The following is a 22,958-nucleotide window of genomic DNA, read 5'->3' on the forward strand; positions in this document are numbered from 1 at the left end:
ATAGTCTGTATGCAAGTGACAGAAGATGGAATAGGTATTAGTTTGTTTTCTTTTTTAAAACCTTGTATAAAATGAGTGTATACTATCCATACTACATACTATCCCACTGGATAGTTGGTATATTAGATGGCATAAAACGGGATGTCCCTTTATATTTTTTAATCTTGTGTAAAATGAGTGGATATCAGAAGACTTCGTTTTGAATTTGGAATGGTTACATTATAAATATATTATATCGGAAAATACCCCCTACGAATTTAATATATTAACTTAATACACAGTACACACCCACTAGTACGTCGGCATAACACTCCTAAGACAACGATTAAAATCATCTAAAATAAATAGAAATGTTTATGTACTATCTTATTTGACAAAAGAATTTTTCCGACAACCTAATCAGTGATTTGTTTTTCACATTAACGATATTAACAATAATGAAATCATTACAAATAGGTACCTGTATCAAAATACTTATAACGACTCATAACACAAGCATTTTGTTATCCGTCTTGAATCTATATCCTTTATGTATTATATTATCACTATTATCAGTTATCACTAAGGAAGAAGTGCAACTCGATTCGTATCTCGGTTACATTCCAAATCTAGATTTTTTCATCGCACATAATATTATAATATGACGTGTAATAATCCATCCACTTGTATATTATATGACCAACTGGTTGGCCCACGCATACCGTAGGCTGCAACAAAAATGCAGTGTCCTGCAGCAGCAGTGTACCCATAAATTGAAATGTAAGCAATTTATTTGAATTCATTTTATTCAAATAAAGACCGGATGTTGACTTGGTGATTGTATAAAGCCTATCGTTAATAATATTGCAAGACATTCATTATAAAGCACTAGGATGACCTGAATAATGGAAGAATAAGACAAATCAGACCCTATCTATACAGATCTAGTGATTTCTGACATCTATAAAAAATGAGCTGATTGGTTATAAATATGCAGCATTGTAAAACAACTGTCCAATTTATTACTATTTAGACCTAAAAAATATTTCCAACTGTGACTTCCAGACTTTTATCTCTAATGTACCTACACGTCCTACACATTTATATAACACTGATCAACAGCTTGATATTTCTGTTACCTCCATATTTACAAGTTTAAAATTTAAACAGTCAGGTATAATTATCAAAATTTAAAATAAGAAACTTGACATTCTGATAGATTCTAGTAATAGTCTTGTAATAAGGTTTACAGAAGTGTGCGAGTGGTTTAACCCTTAAATTAAATGCATGAATTTTTGTTTTTAGTTATAATACATATTTTGTCATTCCAATACGTATTTTAACAATGGGAAAAATAATTTAAAAAAAAAACGAGTCGTTTCATATGATACATTGTGCATTCCGTTCCTTAAAGTATATTTCGTGAAAATATAAGTTTATAATATGAAAGTGGGTTCTTACCTATATGACAGTGAAAATATTTTTTTCTTTGCTGCAATTAGTTTTATAATAACAAAAATAACAATGATTTATTCAGGCGAAAACGTGTAAAATTCAATTTTCTCACATGTAAAATTGATAAGTACCAACATAATTCGGGCCCAGTATCATCTATGTTAGTTTAAAAATGTATTAAGTACTAAAAAAATATCATAAGTCATTAACTAATATAAGTTACTTCTAAAAATTCCGTGTCACTAAAAGTACAGAATTAAAATTCAATCTGTAGCATATTATATTATGCTACATGATGCACTGAAGGGTTCAAAGTGGTGTGTGGTTATTGGGTCATTACAAACATGTTGACAACCCTACATGAATACTCTCACGCAATATATGTACTTAGGTGCTTTCAGTCAATTTGAATGTAGCCTACGTCAAACTGACGGCCGAGCCGGACAAAGGAACGAGCAACCGACGCTCCGCAATCGATATTGGGATAACGAATAAGACGAAATGTGTCGACCTCTCGTATACAAGTAGGTACCTATACAATATACTATGTACAAAAATCCAAGTGGGGGAGATAAAGCCGATTATCTACCAACGCGCTCGTGTATTAATACAGATACAATGTATGAAACACCAAAAAATGATATCGATTAGTTATCAAAATATGAACACAAATGATACAGAATAGTAAAAATATTATTAAGCATTCGATTATTAAAGTATGCAATATAAAATATTGTATTCCAATAAGTTTATCAAAAAAGTATTTTTTCACCAAATGACTTGAATAATTTACAGGGCAGTTATTATTTGTTATTGAACGCATTACATGTTATGTGCTTACTCAAAAAATGACAGCTTCGTATGCGATAAACGTTGTGTATCAGAAAAACAAGCACTTTCTACGTTTCCTGAACAGTAAATCTGTTAGCAAGGCACTTATTATTAAAACCAAAACCCTCCACCTGACATTTTCAGCATAATGAAAGATCGAAAATTTACAAAATATCTTAATACTTAATGTGTTATAGCGCCACAGTTGTACGCCTCTGCCTCTCTATAATTATTAGCTTATTAAGTTATTACCAATATCAAACTCTTGTCAATACTTTTTATTGATAAGTAGTCAAGAGACGACTGAATTTAAGTAATTGTTCATTTGTTAATGATAACTAAATACACATTCAAAGTGATATAGTAAACACTAATTTCTCTTTGTTAATACAGTCACTGCTGACCAGTTAATTACCACAACTCGGTCAGTGCCCAAGACACGCCTGGCGTGTAGCAATTAGCATGATAAAAACAATAAATGTGGAAATTAACTGGTCGGCAGTGAATGTATATGTTTCTAATGGCCACACGCTAGGCGTGTTTTGAACACTGACTGTATTAAAGTCCACTAACTAACCGTAACATCACATGCAGAACATGAAATGCACCAAGGGTCGCTTTCTATTATTGTCATAGACCGACTATATTATATTCATCCCTTCCATCACGGTAAGTCAGTTGTTGTTTGAACGTCATTCTGACGTTTATACCTACTCATTATAGAGAGTTTACTATTGTCCATATATGTATTACATATCCAAATCTCTCAAAATATACCAATGTCTTTATTTGTATTGATTTTAATGAAGTGTTAAATACTCAATATAAGTATTGATGTCCGTATATTACATAATAGGTTATCTAAATCAGTTAGGTTATAAAATTTAGGAAAAAGCGGGTAACCTCACAGAACAAATTTTACAGGAGGGGCAAAAAACGTTTTTTGAATGATTTTAGTTTGATATTTTTTTTAAATAGGCACAGACATTGGGTGCATGATGATTGATGATTTGGTATAATATATTTTCTATCTAATAATAATTAAAGGTTATTACAGAAACATCATTAAAATTGAGGGTAAATGCTTTTTTCTTTAAATTAAAACTTAATTAATCTCAATTAAAACCTGAATTTAGATAATAATTCGACATTTGCGGCTTACTTCCTTTTAATAGAACGTGTATTTAGTTGTATAGGTACATGGTTAATATCTAATAAAAGCACTTTTTGAAAAATCGAGGGCCACGCCCTTTTTCATAAACAAAGTCGATATGTATATATTTGTATTGATTGTTAATAAAGTGTTAAATACTAAATATAAGTGTTTATGTTACGAATGATCCCCCTGTTCCACAACGCATGGTGTTAATATTGTAAAATTTAAGCCGTGTGACACAGTCATAAGGTGATAATAATGCTCTAGCACTATAAGTGGCAAATAAACTGGTTGGTGAAGAAAGTAGAACTTCAATAATATTATCAGTCTTGTTCAATAGGTTAAAATATTAGGTGAGGCCCACAATCTTAAATTGGTTGGATAAAACTGAAAATACACGTGATACGGCTGTGTCGGACAAGTGTAAAGACATACAAATATTTAAAAATTGGTAGATTGTTACATACTTATTATGTATTTTTTATTTATATATGAATTTATATTCTGTATGCATAAATAACCTCTATTTACGATACGTTTACGCCGCAGTCAATTAATAATAAATTATAATATGAATTCAAAAATTAGACACAAGGTGATAACACTGATAACTGATAAGATACAATTTTTAAAAAAGTGATAAGATTGATACAAAAAAAATCCTTTGCGTTGTTATAATATATTATTTATAATCGAATCAAAATATACACATATTATGTATATCAGTATATCTATCGTAATTGTATCATTTAAAAAGATGTTTTAAAAAATTCCAACGTTCATCTCACAGAACAGATTCCCTAGGTCATACTGACCTGGTTTCCAGTTAGTATACCTACCAAGAGACGTACACATACACCCGATCCTCTTTTTGCACGGGGGATACGTTCCAAAGACTACCGTGCAATACAAAACCGTGTAAAAAAAGATAAGGTGGCCATACAAAAATGGTAGATAGGTTCCATTACAAAATCAACTCAAAATATGAAATTCTTGAACTCAAAAATAAATCGAATTTATTTATTACTTATACATAAAAATATTTATACAAAAAAATACATAGTTTTCGATTTAAATTAAATTTAGCATAGAGAAAATATTCATTCAGTGTCGGTACTTGACAATAAACATGCCCGTTTACTGCTGTCTTTCCCTGGCGAAAAATCACTCTCATCGCTGGAAATATTTAATGACGTCGACGCCGAAGCACACGTCGCGTCTCTCGTATTGAACCCGAAGTGACTGACTAGTGGCGCCATGTATGTACGTATGTATATCTGGGCGGCATCCGGTGACAACATATGTATGCACCGGTGGCGTGCGGTCCATTGCAACATTTTTTTTTTTTTGATAAATATGTACATACATACGTATTTTATTATTTTTAGTTTTTTTAAACCGTGTTAAAGCAAAAAAAATCAGTGTAAATAAAAATTAATCGCTACTTTTTTGAAACCGTGTTATTTCGAAACCGTGCAAAAAATGCCGTGCAAAAAGAGGATCGGGCGTATTATGCTAATGCGGTAATAGTATTCGATTAAAATTTGGTGGCAGTTCGGTAGTCTTAACACGTTAATATAATAATTATATTGTTATTAAAAAACGAACTCTTCGGTTATTTACATTATCGATCTAAAACTGTCACTAATACATCTCGCCGTATCCTCGATTTACTTTTCAAGATAATGGAACTTAAACATTGCATTAGTGCGCATTGTAGTTAGTAGCGAGTAGGCTCTTGCATGGGGTCGGGGCGGGGTGTCGATGACGGCCAGGGTACGAAGCCTTTTGGGGAGGTGGTGGAGCTCTCTAATGAAAAACTGATCCCCTAATGAGGGTCATGCCGCCGATGATGGTGAGCGGAGCGAAACTCTACTGGTATTGAAATAAAAGGGTAAGTGTTGTTACCTACCCTTATAATATTATAATTTAACTGTGTCAATTCTGCAGTCACTCTGTTTAAATTATACCTACATATATGTAGGTAATATAAAATTAACGTTTTTTGTGACAAGACACATTTTCAATTCAGAATTTACCGCTGCAAGCGAAAACTCAAAGGTCAATTGATTTAGACTCGAGTTATATTAGGAACCGGCCGTTAAAGATCCAACAAGTGAGCCATTATATTATGAACCCATTGTTACAGAAAGCATCAGACTCAGAAGTTTTTTTTTTAATCTTTATCTACAAATTGTACGTTTTAATATACTGCAATATTAAATCTGCAGCATCCCAATAAACCAGACGTTGTTCATCTCAATTATTGAAACGGAAATAGATAGTATCGGTATTTCATACCTGTTCTCAATTTCCTTGACACAATATTGTGAGTTGGTCGCTTTCTGCATAAATATGCCCGTGTGGTCATTACTAATTATTATTAAAATTTATTGCACGACCCAGTAACAATGAGACAAAAACTGACAAAGTTAGCGCCAAAAAGATTTCACTCAAAAGTAAATAATCAATCGATCACAAGTGTTGCCAAACCGCACTATAATTACAGTATTGTAATATAATTTTGATCCCGTGTACGAATTAGAAAATTACACCCCTTCGCTCCCGCGATTCCCCTAGCATATTCGACTGGAGTCAGAAGGCGGTTTGTTAGTAGGTAGAGGTAAATCATTCTACAGTGGCACCATAGGCGATTCGCGCGTGTATTGAATTGCTTGCGACAATGCCTGTTTCAATGCTAGCAAACAATACCACTACAACTGCAAGCCGCATTTGCCATACCCATGGTGCCACTGTAAAACGATTTACCTATATATACCTAATATGCCACATGCCGTAAAGATTAGAATGCGTCACAACCAGGGAACTCAGAAATAATGGGAACTGAAATACATAACGGGTAAGGCGATAGCAGGTAACCGACTCGAGTAAGGAAGAACCCGGGTTAAACTTACACACGTGTCAAGAATACGTTTTACGTCGAATACTGAAAACTGCTCTCGGTTTATGCATTTACGTTCATTTAATGTTGGTGTATTACACACACTATTGCACGTGCATAATGCGTGCTTCATTTTTGTAGGACACTCACACACTGAAAACCCTGCATCAAGATGCGGCGTATTGAATATAGCCAGGGAACTCAGAAATAATTTATTTTTCTTTTCTGTGAATATAGCCTATCGGTATTCTATTTATTATCTGTTCTGTGGTTACAACTATCAACTCGGATATGTGGGAAAATAAACAATAACATTATTACATCCTAAAGGTACGAGTCTGTGCGTATTCAAACTACAAATTATAATAAATTGTCTTTACAACAATATATTCTTTTAATCATGAATTATTTCATTGTGGTGCAAACATAACATTATTTGATATAGGTACGAGAAGACCAACGATACAGCCCATTGAATACGACTGGAATAATAATTATCTATATTAATCAACTTATACCTAAGTTGCAAATGACGAGTAAATCGCATACCTATTCAATGTACACAGCTAAACTACCATAATATCAGCCATACTACATACTGAAGTAACGGAAGTAACGTATGTAATCTACGGTGAGCATTAATTAGGGAACTCAGAAATAATATTAATTCACACGCCCTATAGGTAAACAACGTCCAGGATCTTAGCGATATCTCGTATACATAATATGCGGAACGCATTCTGACAATTAATATAGGAGTCTTAAAGATATATAATGTCGATGTTGCCGGGCGATATTAGTGGTAATTTTTTTTTATTGAGGTTTCAATTTTTTTTAAACCCACCGAAAATTGTTCCGAGTTCTTCAATAAAACCAAGACCGAATCACGGATCGATTAAAAATGCAATTAATTTTACCATGCCATTCGGCACGGTCGTAGGACGGTTTGTCACATAAAAAGAGCGGGCAGTGTAATGTGTTCAAAATTGTAATTTTTTGATATTCGGTATATTACGCTGTTCATTTACTGGCGTGCAGTTGCAGGCATCGTGCAATAATGTTGTATTATTATCTACTTGTCAACTCATCATGACAGATGGTTTTTTGCATACACCCAACAAATTGGCAAATAAATCACATACACTGGAAGTGTGAAGTAATTTTCCAATGAAACTGCAGTGCAAAATCACTTAAATCAGAAGAACAAGGTGGTTTTTTTTTTTTTTGCTTCAATTTCATATTATAATCGTAGATTACAACTGATTTACTGCATACTCGCTTTTACATAATTGATGATTGCGTAGGTCAGCTGATGCCCTAAAATCTACATTATTTGTACCGCATTCGAGACCAGAAGTGTAAAAGTCTCATTCAAAAATAATCACGAAGGAGCGAGGCTGAGTCATCGTAGGTACATATTTATTTGTACAAGATTAATGATTTGCCATATTTCACGATGATTAAAAAACGCCTTCGCAGGAAAAAACAAAAAATTAGAACTCGTGGAAACGAGTCATATCCGATTGTCATTGAGTATAATACAACAGTAATCGAGTGTGAAACTGCGGTTTCACCACAAAATAATAAACCACATGACTTTTGCTGACATAATAAATACTGAAAATAGGTAATAATAACACTAATAATTGAAATAATTCAATCGAGCCTAAGAAGTCATTCAATACAATACATATTATTATATACGACATCTGCAACATTCCGCTATTGACTACCAAGAGCCAAAGGCCGATTATATTCAGGCCGAGGCACTGAATTACGATGGTAGTGCTATATTTATTGATTACCTTCGAATGCCATGTAGTAATCGGTTCGCAATCAATTAAGATTATCAATTGCATAATTCGTTTAAGTTATTACCATTTATTTAAAAATGCAAAAATCATCATTTTGAACAGTTTACCATATTGCATTAGATTCATTAGAAGTATGAGCAATAACTTGCACTCCCATCAATATTTTTGATATTTGATGTTTCTTTAATATTTACATAAACACATGCTGTCTTTTCTACTTTCTTGTTATACCTATTAGTTGTTATTTGTAATTAAGACATTTTTATAATTTTGTATTTATTATGTATTATGGCGCATTGACCAATCGCTGTAATGCCGTAATACTCTTTTTTCTAAATAAATAAATAAATTAAGTAGAAAAAAAAGTATTTATTAATACATAGAATTGTCAAGTTTATATGATTCAATAGAAAATTTAAAAACGTGGTAAAAACACCCACGGTGGCCGCGCGGCTTAAGCGTTGGACTATCACGCCGTGGGTCTGGCAAGTACACATATTGTTTTTCAATTTGTGTGTGAGTCAAGGTATGGACCTAATAGGTGGAGCAAGTGGCTGACATCCATTTCTCGTAAAAAAAAAACAAAATCTGTTAATACAAACCTCTACTCTGTGGAGGCCCATCCTATTAGGATCGGACATGCTCGGAAAATATATAAAGTTCTTTTTATCTTGTAATTGTTTATGAATGCTGTCACTTTGTCTTTTTGAACATCTGTGGCCCTTGGAAACATGTCGAATTTATTTTTTTGTAATTGTGATTTCCATATCTCTATTTTTATGAATGCTTTCACTTTGTCTTTTTAACATCTGTGGTCCCTTGTATTGATATGTTCAACACACTCATTTTTCCAAAAAAAAAATGATAACCAAATACCTATGTAAGTTTAACAATACAGATAAACATAATAAAGAAAAATGCTAACTAACTTTACCGATTGAAGTTTACCTATAAAGCATTTTCTTTGGAGAGCGTTTACTTGTGCTGTTTTGTGATGGCAGCTAAAAGCGAAATAGTAGTGAATACTCTGACGCTGTCCCCCATCAGTGGTTTTTCGGCAATTCGCGTGCCAATCTCACATTTGCCAGGAAACATGGCCGGCTCAATGTCGATTCGAGATTAGAATGAAAATAATAACACGTGGTTTAATTTACTAACGTTCAAAAAAAATCCAGAAGATGGCGTGTCAGTAATGTCACTCGACCTTGGACGCGAAACTTTTTATATTATTTTATTTTGAACATCACATGGTCAACAGAGAGAGATAAAACGATCCAGTACGTATTTATTATACATGAATCATCATTCATCACTTACCTATATACTTAATTTACAAGTCACGATGAATGACAATGTTGATTCCATTAGAATTTTTTTTTCAATCAAGTACATATCGTTAATTTATTTTCAACATATTATATGAACATTGACAGTAAAGTTGTCATGAACACCGTACCGTATCCTAAACCGAAACTCAAAATCTACAAACTAATATAAAATATATCATAGTAGGTGCACATATTAGACAACATAGTAACCAACAGGTTGTTAGAATATATCGTGGATATTAATTAAATTGTTACCTGTTCAGAATATATTGAATATGAATTTAGCAAGTAAATAAAAAAAAATGTATTTTAATATTTACTTAGAAAGTAAGTATCAAGTACTTAATAAATATTAAAAGAATGGCGTGCATCACTACCAAATTGACGTTCGATTCCACAATTTTTTTTAGTCAAACTAACAATATGTAAGATATTTTAATAAAAAAATAATGCATTTTTAACACGATCACTTTATTTATATACAACACGTGTTTCGTGTAATAGTATGTGTACGTTATCAAGAATATTATTAACGCCTATCTATTCTCGGCGGCTTCATATTATGATGCATATTATTATATCCAATAAAAATATCAATTTTTCACTTCATAATAATTATACTGATGTAAACTGTGGATGTTAATTGAGGCGTCTAATTCCAAAAAGCGATAAGTCCACATTTGGTCAAAATCGAGAAAAAAATACGCACGTATTCTTTGTATAATTTTACACAATATGTATTGATCTATAAATTCTAAAACGCGACATAACCCTACGGAAAAAAATATTTTAAGTCTCGATTTATTACAAAAAGCGCCAAGTCCGTTTTTCATATTATTTAAAGCTTGGTTGATTTCGCGCGTGTTTAAGTCAACCAATAAGGGAACGTTCAATATTGAAAAGGGCGTCTCCCATGCTGTAGCATCTGGTAAACTTATGACAGTGCCACGGAAATATGTGCCTTATGCGGGATACATTAAAAAGTGAGGTACAAGTAGCGCTAAGTCCAATTTTATTTTGCCTATATTTATTACATTTAAGAGTTTATTGGCTGAAACAAATTGCCATTTGGTTTTAATTTCGACATAGAATACAACGGAAAAAATCTCACGTTAAAACAAATAATTGAAGCTAGAAACATAAAAACGTTGTATCCAGAAAATATTGAATTGTGGACTTGTCGCTTTTTGTAATTAGACGCCTCAATTGGCTGACACAATTCATCCCATTTAGGATAGATTATAGAAATCCTCAGTAGCAAGGAGTGTTGAACTGCCAATTGGCCCTCCCGCCAACGTAATGGCATGATGTTGTCACTCTCGTCGAGGGTCACAACCAACGCCGGATTTAATAATATGTTATAATTTATAATATTACAAAACCTCGATTGCGGATTTGCAAAATCAAAGTCGATTTCATAATACCTTGCACCGCCCAGAGAAAACGAAACCGTTGTTTTTGGCTGTCGATTATTATAATAATGTATTATATTTTCAGTAGAAATTATAAATGTATTGATTTACCAGGCATTATAATCACGCCATGCCCCTTGCACTCGAATTTGTTTACTCGAAATGAATGGATGCATTTAACATATATATAATAAATTTACAATGGTAAAGTAGATAAAGGTGACACTGAGTATCACATCATGGCTGAAAGTGAAATAGCAGATAAAGTTATGATCTTAGAAAATGAGGATGGAGAAAGATAGCGAGAAAGGAGAAACAACACGCCTAAAAACAGAGCCATCAGTGATAAGATCGTATCTCGACGATCTAATAACATATATTGACTATTGGTCAGATAACGAAATTCAACTATATTTACACGCATTTTCGTAATTTTAGAGAGTTGATAATAAAAACAGCAGATTTCAAAAATTCAAACAAAACTTTATTATTTTTTCAGAGCAGGATTACCGAAAGCGAACGCGTCGACATTATCCATCAGAAGGCGAATAAACAGGACTTTGTTTTTATATAACGGACGTTCGGCTTTAACGGACACCCCCTCGCCGCCATTAGTATTATACTAAAATGTATTTTCGATCAGTTGCGTAAAAGAAGTATTCAAATATTATAATAAATAGTCAGTCAAAATATAAAATATATTTATCATATGCCCGGGCGACATTTATGCATTATATACCATATAAATCATTTGGTTTCGGGAAATTCCCGACGGGAATTCTCGAGATTTTCCATCCCGAATCTCTAGAATTGAAATTTTTAACACTTCGGGAAATCCCGGATCTCGAGAATCTTTTCTCGGGATTCGAGATTTCTTCATTATCAAATATTAATTGAAAAACGATTTTCTATATGGAAAAGGGACCAGAAAACACAAAACGTTCAAAGGCTGATCGGGGCGGGGCATTCAACACAATGAAGCTAACGTCGACTCAAAATGAGCGCAATTTTTGCAACATCAGGGAATTTTGTGTCTCAAAAGCGTACGCGATTGTCAGACGCAGCGATTGACAGTCTGTGTTTTTTGAAAGTCTATTTTAATAAGTAATGTTTTGAATTATTTTTGTTTTCCTACATTTATTTTGTTTGTCTTCTTACATAAATAATAAAAAATCATATTTTTTTCGAATTTGTCTGTTTTTACCTGATTTTAGGATTTTTACAGGTTTTTTTTCAATTTCCCGATATCTCGAGAATTCTTTTCTGGAAATCCCGAAACTCGAGAATTCAAAATTATAATATTATAGCAAAGTCATGTCTGCATGTAATTGGGTTATATCAGGACACACGCTCGGATGGAAAGTCATAATATTAAAGTTGACACGCTAGCATAATATGTCTAAACATGAACGTTAATTTTTAAACAATATCAAAAGTCGAGATAAACGTTTGCTACTGATGCTTCACGATTATTGATTTTCAGGAAACACTAAATAATCACATAGTGGGGTCTTCCCTAGTGATAATACATAATACGTTGTGCATAGCTTACATATTTTATGCGTAGGTCTATAAACCGATTAATAATATACGGCACAGCAGAGTGTTGTAGTAAGCTACAGCTGAAAAAAATCTCACGCTAGCTCTCACGCATTATTACGTATTACTACACTTTCTGATGCTATATTTAATTTAATAGCCACACATATACTTGCACAAATTCCGATGCTACTACAATATTCCAAACGTGCGATTTGAACGTTTATAATATGCCATCTACTCGTATTAGGTCCCAACTATTTAAAAAAAATACTCGATTATATCATTATAAAACTGCCCAAAACTAACGAGATAAGACGTGTCCACAAATCTACAGCGCTCACCTTTTGGATTCGTCTTTGTAAAAGAATAATATTATTAATTTATTACAAACAATTTGCAAAAAAAACAATAATTATTAGGCATATATTATTATTATTAAATTATCTTCACTAGGTTGTTTTAGATTTCGTATTTCTGGTCATGAGAATAAAATGAATAACAATCATGCAATCATTGCATCCTTGAATCTCTCCATAATAACTTCCGTATATAAGGAAAACAAAAAAATAATAGTTACCATATTATCTATATATCCATAAGTATACCAATGAAAGGAGTTCTAATTCGCATTCCATATTAAGATTTTTGAATATTGCATATAGTTGGATTGGTACCTGAGAAGTTATTTACTTTCTTTTTCTATTATTGGTAGTACCAATATCAAAATTGCGGTTCACGTTCTGGCTTTAAGTAGGTACTATGTTGCTTTGTTTACATGATGTGCGTAAGCATTTCTTAGTGTTTATATTATGATTATGCATCTTACAAATTAATAATGGTGAATTTACCTATGTATTGCTTTTGGCTGCATTAATTTGACTAGGGAGTATCCTTCTTCTTCCACAGATGTTTAGATCTGAAATGTTTGCTCTGGCAATATGTGAGAGGAGTGAAATGTCAAATTGAAGTCAAATATAATTATATATAGATACAGTAGACACCCTATGAATTCAAGGCTTATTGGGTGAATCTGAAATTATAGAGGAATTTAATAGTAAAAAAATAAGCTTCAAATGAACCTGCAAGGAAGTTTAACTTGTAGCTGAATTAATCAATGGACCAACAAGCATTTTGCTTCAATTTCATACATTTGCGCTCCTACATATATTTTACAGTCTACATATATTTTTACAGTTACTCTAAGTCGGCTCGCACATTGGAACTCGTCTCGCCTAAAAACGCATCGAATACGTCGATGTGACGTCATCGTCATTTAACGAAACAACATAACACGTGTTGCCAAATGGAGCTTCGCAGATCGATCGAATGCAACTGTTTCGTCTGAAAAAAACATCTGGCTGTTGCATTCGACATGTTGCATCCTTCTCGGGCTCCGAGTCGGTGGGTCGAAGTCACAAAGAAACACATGCAAATTGGTCATTCCTATACCGGCTCGCCGATCGCCGCATTGAAATATCAATACGTTTCGAAGGCTACGCGCGACTGTCGGTAGATAGATGTGCGAGGTTGTGTCATGCAACACTGGCCGCCTGTTCTCGGAAGCTTTGATTTATGGCGGTAAGGCACACGAGGCGATTTGTGATGTGCGAGCCGGCTAAGAGTTTGGTGGTTTAATTCTTTCTTTTAAGTACCTACAAAAAATGAAACCGCAATGATGAAATGTATAAAATTAACATGATGAACCATGAAGTATCGTGGCACATCAAAAGTGAAGAAGCGACATTGGACTTGGCTCGGTCACATGCTACGGATCCCTCAAAACTATTAACCTGTTATGCCTCGTCGTCAAGCCAACCGGATAAGTGTCATGAAAAGCTGTTTCCACAAGTGTATAATATGGCAGAGATACGGGTTGCTGGTAGATGAAGAACGACAGGGATGCTTCGAGGCGCCGCGTGGTGTACATATTATATATTAGGCAATCAAATAAGTGTTTCAATAATAATCACTTTAATGATGGCAACAGCGTGCCTGTCAATTATTAGGATCAGCAGAGGATGTCCTATTGAAGCGGACGAAACCGGTTGAAAACAGTCTTGCCTCCGACTTTCATTTAGTATCCAGCAGAAACCAAGCGGCATTTATGGCGCCAAAATAAACCAATTCCTTTCAAAACATGAAAAGATTTCGCCTGCAGTGCCATCGTAGCTAGACACTAAGTATTTTAAACAAACAGTGATGAACGCCGAAGTATTATTTTAAAACGTGCTTAGAAATTATTGTTTCGTCAATGAGAAGAAATAATAATACATCCCTACGCACTAGTAGGGCGGCTATTGCCCTCAAACGGATCGTTATGTCACTTTTGTTAAACCAGGTCGGACCCTACTGTTTTCACTGTGTTCTCGTGCACTGACATAGTTGTGTACCTATACAACATGCCCTGTATCTGTTAACTGTACTGTGCCTATCAATATAGTATCATGCACGATGGCGGACCGTCAATAACGGCAATTTAGGTATCAAAGGGGTGACACGTCAGTGTTGCCCGGATTGGATATGCATAATACAGCTGATAATATATTCACCGTTTAGAAAATAATCAATGATACCTAGGTACATCTTATAAATAACAACAATGGAAGGAGAATAACATCCACAATAGGATGACATTTTTATGATATGGTCATATGATTCATAATCATAATATTTAACGTCCGATAGGTTTGTTTTCACTATTTCAATATACCTATTAAGTAGGTAGGTAGAAATAATAATAATACATATGTAGAAATTAAATTTAAAATAATAAAATGTATGTCACGTCTAGAACGTCTCACAGTAAGCTGCGGCTACGGGGGGAAAGTGTGCAATGTCGTTTTCTTGATGTTTAAAATGTTATCAGACTGATGCTCCCATCACGCAGCACATTTTGAACCTTTTTAAACGAACATTGTCAGTTAGCAAAATCTGCCGAAATCTCCAGAAGAATGAGGTCACCTCATATTGTACCGCACTGTATCGACACCTGCATGACTCAATGAACGTTTTTTTTATAATTTTCTACATGCCTACACATTTTCGACTCATGTCAAAATCGCGTGTTTTTTTGTTTTTAGCGGTTGGAACAATGTATTTTTTCATAATAATGTTGTCTATTATCCATGGTCCAGACATATCCAGGTTAGGTTCTGTACAAAATATTATCTATGGATGTAATATCGCAAGTAATTTTAACGTACGCACACGTAGGAACTGTTTAAATTAATTGAAATTAACATGAATAATGAAAAATAATTCAAAACACCTATACATTAGAGTTGGCACTCTCCATCATAGAATTTAGAGATGGTTATCGTTCAAAATATTCTGCAAAATGACACAACCATAGACTAAATTTGTCACCGTGACAGCGTGACAGTACGCGACGTGGATCTCAATATAATCACAACTTAATGGACAAAATTTCTTCCGGTAAGTCTGCAGGAAAAAATTGAGAGATAATAAGATAAAAATAAGAGAAAATGATAAATTTGGCATGTCGATACCGACTACTGGTTTCACACAGATATAAATTCTAAGTAGGTACATATTCTGAAAATTACATAAACCCAACTATACATTTAGAATAATAATAACACACTTCTAGTGGTCTGGTATGTCAAGTGTGGCGGAGATCGGCGAAACGTAACACAATTTCCACCATTTAGGACCAAGAAATAAATCTATCCACAAGTGCCCTATATTTTGATATGAAAACAAGACGTAACGCAGTCTGTTTGATTTATTGACGCAACGTAGGTAACTAAAATAAATGTTGCCATGTTAAATAAACTTTACAAATTGAATATTTCGCGGGCCATTTGGTTATTCTCGACAAATATTTACACGATTAAAAGAGAGGTATTTCAAAATATATTGAAGGAAAAATACTCGGCGGCTGTGGCAATTAAACAGGGAAAACGAATCCAAAAAAAGTGGTCGCTAATCACTAATCAGTCACTGGGCGAGTGGACAACCACAGGACACTTTATCATTGCCGTCGTACAGTAAGTTGTACCCAAGTATACTATACAACTAAACGACCACAATAGTATGTACGCAGGACAAAAAAAAACCCCTGGATAGTTCGATGGATGTACGTGGCAGCGAAGAACTAGATACCGAGAAGAGTGGTGGTAGCTAGGGGCCTTCCACAGTACAGATTAATAAATAGAATTCCGATTGGCTATATTCAATACACTACATTTTGATGCAGTGTTTTGAATGTGAGTGTCCTACGAAAATGAAACACGCATTGTGCACGTTACAATAGTGTGTGTAGTACACAATATTAAATGAGCGTCAATGCATACATTGAGAGCAGTTCGTCAGCTGAATGCAGAACTATTCTAACTTACTTATCTTTATGGATAAATGGATGCATCATATTTTAGTAGGATTATTGATGAAAAAATGGTGCGTACTGTCCATATAAACAATAAATAACTGAAGTAGGCTGTTTCAAAAAACTCTTCTGCAAAATATTTCAATTGTAAGTTAGAATAGTTCTGCATTCAGCTGACGAGTTGTCGGTAGGTACTCGACGTATGACGTGTTTAAGTTTATCCCGGGTTCTTCCTTACTCGAGTTCGGTTGCCAGCTACTTCTTACCCGTTAGGTATTTCAGTTCCTTGGGGCCTTCATTCAGCAATAGATCGACCCCGGCTGATGATAGGTATTATTTTCATACTATAGGCGTAATAATTACTGACAGTTCAGTGACATTCTTCCATGTTATTCAGCAGATTCTTGACAATAGTTGCACAACAGCCCAACAGGAGTTGATCAGTGTTAAGCCAGTAGCATAGCCTTTGACAATTAACTGAGTAATTGAATGAGACTTCAATGACTCATGTGAGTCACTTCATTTCTCAGGTGAATTATCAATTTACTTGTAATCACATTAATAAGCACTCTCGCATACTAACTCTCTTACGTCATGCGTCTCATACTTCCTGAATAATATTGCATTGTTCTTCTCTCAGTGCAACATAAACATTAAAAAATTTAAAAAAATGTTATTTTGGCGCATTTTTATTCCAAATCGGAAAATAATTAAACACTTGCACCTAAAAAATATGAAAACTTTTTATAATAAGACATTTTTTTACGTAAATACGGCAGTAGCGTGGGGTGGAAGTAGACTGTTAAGGTTAGACATACTTAAATAGTGCACACTAAACTTTGTCAGCAATACTTATTTGTTTTCATTGAACTAATAATACAATTTACAGATGGTGCTGGTTAGTTTTTGAAATTCAATTAAACCCCTGCCTAAACCAAACCACAATGGTTTAGGTATGCTTTAAGCTCAAGCCTTACGGCTTAGGAAATCAGACAAAAATAGTGCACACCTTTTCAATCGTACTTATTAGTTTTCGATGAATTAAGAATAAGTACATATTATTACAGTGAAATGGTGTAGGTTAGTATCTTTTAAATTCATTGCCCTGCCCATCCAAACCATAATCGATAAAAAATGTTCTTTCTATAAAATAATCTATGTTTGACTGACAAAGATAAGTGTACACTAATTATGTCGGATCTTAACAGCCTACATCCACCCTTCGCCACTGATATACAGAAGTATAATTTATTGTTATTACAATAATATTTTAGGAAATTAAGTACATTCATAATAATATTATCAATATCATAATCTTCTTCGCTATTTACGTTTGTTTTATTCACTAGTTGAATTCCAAGGTCGAACTATTGGGAGGGTCTGCTTCCAAATAAAACAAAACAAAGCCCGCCACGCCGTGATATTATAAAAAAAGTGGAGGTACTAGAACTAGGTATACCAACTGGACGAAGCAACAAAAACAGACAGACAAATGAATACAGAAATAATGTTATTCAAAATAGCGGTTGGCAGTTGCTGGGTTACTACTTGAAACTGTTATGATGTCATCGTAAAATATTCTGTAGAAGGAAGTATCAAAAATGACGAAATTTAATAATAACCCAAATCTATGATGATTGTGTTATGTCATATTTAATTTAGTTTTTACATTCAGCACAATGTGGGTTTTATATAGGTAGTCGGGTATTTGATTAATAATACAATCAAGCGTCTTTGAAAAGAAAAGAATCCTACATACAATGTACACATTGGTAGATAATAATGTTATTGGAAGTGAGTATGTAGTTAAAACAGGTGAAATAATAAAAGCTATGTAATTGTTTATTATTATTTTATTACTTTCCTTCGGAATTTCGCACTACGGTCATTTGTATATTATGGTAAAACAGGAACAATAATAATTTAGTTTAAATTAAAAGATAATTAGTCACATTCCTGAGAACATGAACAATTTATTGTCAAAATAACAATGAATCCGTTGTTGACAAGGAAATTGGCACCTGTTGCATTTTAGAGCTACATGCTGCTGTATTATTAATTATTACAAATTGAAGTACCTAGTACCTAATATTAATCTTGTTTTGTATGGCACTATCGACATACGAAATAAGACCAAAATACTGTGTAACAAAAACTGTAAAAGTATTAGGCACACATTTATTTTCGTGCGAAGACACACTTCCTATCCTATTCGCTTCGCATTATCTGTTTCTATTATTAGGTGTGTAAAATGTTTTTGGGAGTTTCATTATTATGTGAAGTTGTCTTTTTCTTCATTCCATGCTGAGAATATAGTTAAAAAAAATTTGGAATTCCTGCGAAACATAGATTTGCTCAAAAGTGAATGTTTCTTTAGCGCCAAACAGGTAAGCGAGGCGACGAACTAGCAAACTTTCGTATAACACGCCCATATTTCTTCTATATAACTTATGTGGCGTTCTTGCCGCACTTTTAAAGTTTACCTTTCAAATACCTTAAACCACGTTAAATTAGTCGGCAAATAATAAAATATTTTATATACTTTAGTCATCGACTACAACTAGGTACAGTATGTACGACTGTTGGCATTCCATTCACAACATTCTGACAAAACTAAAACAACATTGAAAGAACTTACCGCGAAGAAGAGATTGAAGAAGAACAGCACGTATTTCACAAAAGTTGTTCCACACCCCATTTTTAACTGACGTTATTTTATCTATACGATAAATTTAATCACTGAAAGATTCAAAGCGAAGCTTTGGGTTTATAAAATTTCGGATTGGCTCAAACACAACAAGCGGACAACCGACAATCGGTGCGCCTAAAACTCAACTAGGTATGTAAATGTATTCAAAAAAATACTCGAACGAAATAAAAGAACTCAAACACAGTGCTGCTATCTTTTGTCACCAAAGTATAGTACGCGGTCTAGAAATTCTAATATTCTGGCAAAAAATTTAGTACGCGTTGAATTCAGTTAAAAATCTTGGTGTTAAAGGTGTTTTGTTTCTTAAAAAAAAAAAAAAAATAACAGGGAATTTGAAAAATTCCGTAGCTTTCTTTCAATTACCTCTTCCAGCCAAAAAATGTTTATATGTGAATTTGAGAAATTTCATTCAAGAACGAGAACGTTTTTTTACCTCTTTCGAAGAACTTTTTATAGGCTCGCCAAGTTTTCTTCTAGAAATTATAGTACAGTACTCTCTCAGTAGTCCGTCGCTTGATTATCCGACAGCCAGTGACGTCCCGTGGGGGTAGGCAGATTGAGCGTCGCTTGGGGGCGGCAGTTACCCAAAGGGCGGCAAATCGAGGAGAATCACTAGGTATATATATATAAATAGATACCTAAACTTAGTAATAACGGAAATATCTTTCCATTAAAAAATTCAGCTTACCGGTTGGAAACAAAATGTATTAATTAGGTACGAATAGGGATTTTTTTGTCGGGTTCGCGATGTCTAGTTTACTTCCGTTGTCCTTGGACGTCACGTTCTTGGTGAACACCAATGACACGTGCATACCTAATTCAAAATTGATTCAAATATGTTTGCCAGTCACTCGCGAGTTTTGGAAGTTGTCAAGTGTATTTTTAAATGTAGGTACCTATCTGAAACTGTAGACTCGCAATATTGTCTATTGCAGCAGAGATGGCATTTAAATTAGATTTATATTGTTAGTAATGTATCCATGCAACACGTATTTCTTAGATATCGGAGACATGAAAGGATGATATTATAAAGTACTGTATAAGAAAATGTGGCGGCATTTTGGCTCTGCCTAGGGGCGGCATTTTGTCTAGAGACGTCACTGCTGACACCTACTATAATCCGCCGTTATTTTTACTAGTTAAAATCACAAAATCAAGTTCTATAATTCGCCGGTATGTATGTAAAATTCAGTAGTCTGCCGTGTGCCTATATCAGCTGTCTGCCGTCGCCGAGGCATATAACAACCTACCGGTACGAGCAATAATATAACAGTGAAAAAAGCTGTGGCCCTCTATGAAACAAGATGATGAAAACCGGGAACCGGAAGACTAGTTCCATTAGATTCATTAGAAGAATTGATTCAAAGGGCGACTGAAAACTCAGAGCTAACGCGAACTGTTTAGATAACGGAATGTTCTGAAGAGTATGCGCCACTTCCGACTGAAGTCGAGCTCATAAATACAATGACATTAATATGGACGAAGCATCTGAAAAAAAAATGACACTCACTTTTTTTTCGGGTCTGCCGAATGGCATAATCTGTTCTAACGCCATTACAATAAAAGTGATATTGCTATAAATTCCCGATGCTTTTTGTCGGGACTACCGAACGATTCGGTTCAAACGGGTTCGCTCAAATGAAAATTGACACTAGAAACACTATTCTAACGCCATTGCAATAAAGGTTATATTGCTATAAATTCCCGATGCGTGATATCGCATAATTGCGTGACATGTGCGAATGTCGCTATGCACGAATTTACTTGCTAGCTACTATATTGAGTGCGTTGTCCATTAATAATGTCATTGCATAAATACATCAAGAGGCTTGGATTCTGAGGATGAAGGCAATAATTGTCAACCGATCGCAGCTCATACAGTTAAATCAGAAGATGCACTAGCCGAGACTGACGCGTTACCCATGCGTTACCATTAAATGGGCAGAGGAAAATAATGCTACCGTCAAGACATTCGCCATGTTGCATTAATTACGAGACGACACAATCTTCCAACAATATTTAAAAAAAAAACAACAATACTGTTTATTATCTATGTAGTTAATAAACTTAGTTCATAATTAATATGTACCTATAATTTAATACATACCTAATTGATTTTAATCATAAAAAACCGTAAGTTGCCAGTACAAATTTCTCAATAAAAACTGTTTTTACGATAATATACCTACCTGTATTTTCCTTCAAAAAAACTTTTTTTGTGATACCGAATATTATACAGAATATGCGTAGGTACCAAAATTAAATACCTAAGTGATTCAATAATATTGTGACGCAAAAATAAAAAATACATTTTTTCAAATCAAATCAAATTTATTTTACATATAATGAACATAACAAATTATTTTTATTTCGTATACCTAATAAGTGATGAAATTCGCGCGCCTTTTTAATGTCGAACCATAGTACGCGGACCAAAATTATAGTACAAATACTATAGTTATAGTACGGTTGGCAACACACGAGCAGGGACATATTAGAGAAGTGACGATATAAATAGGTAGATATTCGGTAGTTTTTGTAGTATCAATACTTTTAAGTGAGAAAAATATTTTCATTGTGATTATTGTTAATTTAATGTATCAAGTTTATTTAACTACCTCCCACGAAAGGTTATCTCCTTAACCATAAGAACTATGCCAGAAATAGGTCATATTATTTTATATCTGTGATGATACTTTTCTTTCATCGGTAATAGGGTATTTAGTAGTAGTAAAATTGATGAACTTGAAATGGCAACCAAGGGACTGAAGCACAAGAAAGCACTCGGTGACGACGGCAGCCATGCAGAATGTCTGTTTTGCGGACTGAACACCATATTGCCATCCTTGTGTTACCTTCTATGCGAAGTGTGGGAGAAAGAGCATTACCCCAGAGATTGGAAGGATAGTACACAATAAAAGGCGATCCTTTCTACTTTTACCTATAAAACATTTATATCCGATGGACGAACCAATACGGATAATGTTACTTTATTTTTAAATACTTTACCGATACCATGAATCAATACTTCAAATACCCATCCTTATACACGACCAGCGCTGCCAACCGTAAACAATATTTTCGCTGGGTATATTACCTGAAATACAGCAGCGTTGCCAACTTAGTTTTTCTTGCCAGATCTAGCATTTTCTATAAATAATATATAACTAGCAAAAACGCATCTAGCTTGTGGCGTTTTTACTAGCATTTTTTGTTGCCTCCAACAGCTGAAAATACTTTAGATATTTATTGTAGTTTATATAATTTAAGGAAATCAAATTTCTGACCATCATATAGGTATATAGGTGTGTACCTATATGTACCAATGTATCGAATGTATGCCGGTGCCTGAGGAATTAAATAACACAATGAAACAACAGGAGCATACATGGCTATATAGTGATATTGATATAATTGTATCAGCAAATCAGGTATAATTTAATGTGTGCTTAGGACCAGTGGCGGCCGGTGGTCTTCAGAA

At 34.0% G+C, this 22,958-nt stretch overlaps 1 protein-coding gene across 2 annotated transcripts in view; it reads right to left on the reverse strand.

The window, feature by feature from the left end:
• LOC147064828 (leukocyte surface antigen CD53-like) overlaps positions 1 to 19,604 on the reverse strand; it is a 76,899-nt gene extending 57,295 nt beyond the window's left edge. For both annotated transcript variants that reach the window (XM_085958145.1, XM_085958144.1), the window contains exon 1: positions 19,406 to 19,604. In XM_085958145.1, the coding sequence (XP_085814271.1) occupies positions 19,406 to 19,465 (60 nt within the window). In that variant the 5' untranslated portion in view covers positions 19,466 to 19,604. The remainder of the gene's footprint in view (positions 1 to 19,405) is intronic.
• Positions 19,605 to 22,958: the final 3,354 nt, after the last annotated feature.

This window comes from Rhyacophila brunnea, unplaced genomic scaffold (genome assembly GCF_057557595.1).
Source record: "Rhyacophila brunnea isolate RB1 unplaced genomic scaffold, BYU_Rbru_1.0 scaffold_7, whole genome shotgun sequence".
In the NCBI taxonomy this organism is placed as follows: Eukaryota; Metazoa; Arthropoda; class Insecta; order Trichoptera; family Rhyacophilidae; genus Rhyacophila; species Rhyacophila brunnea.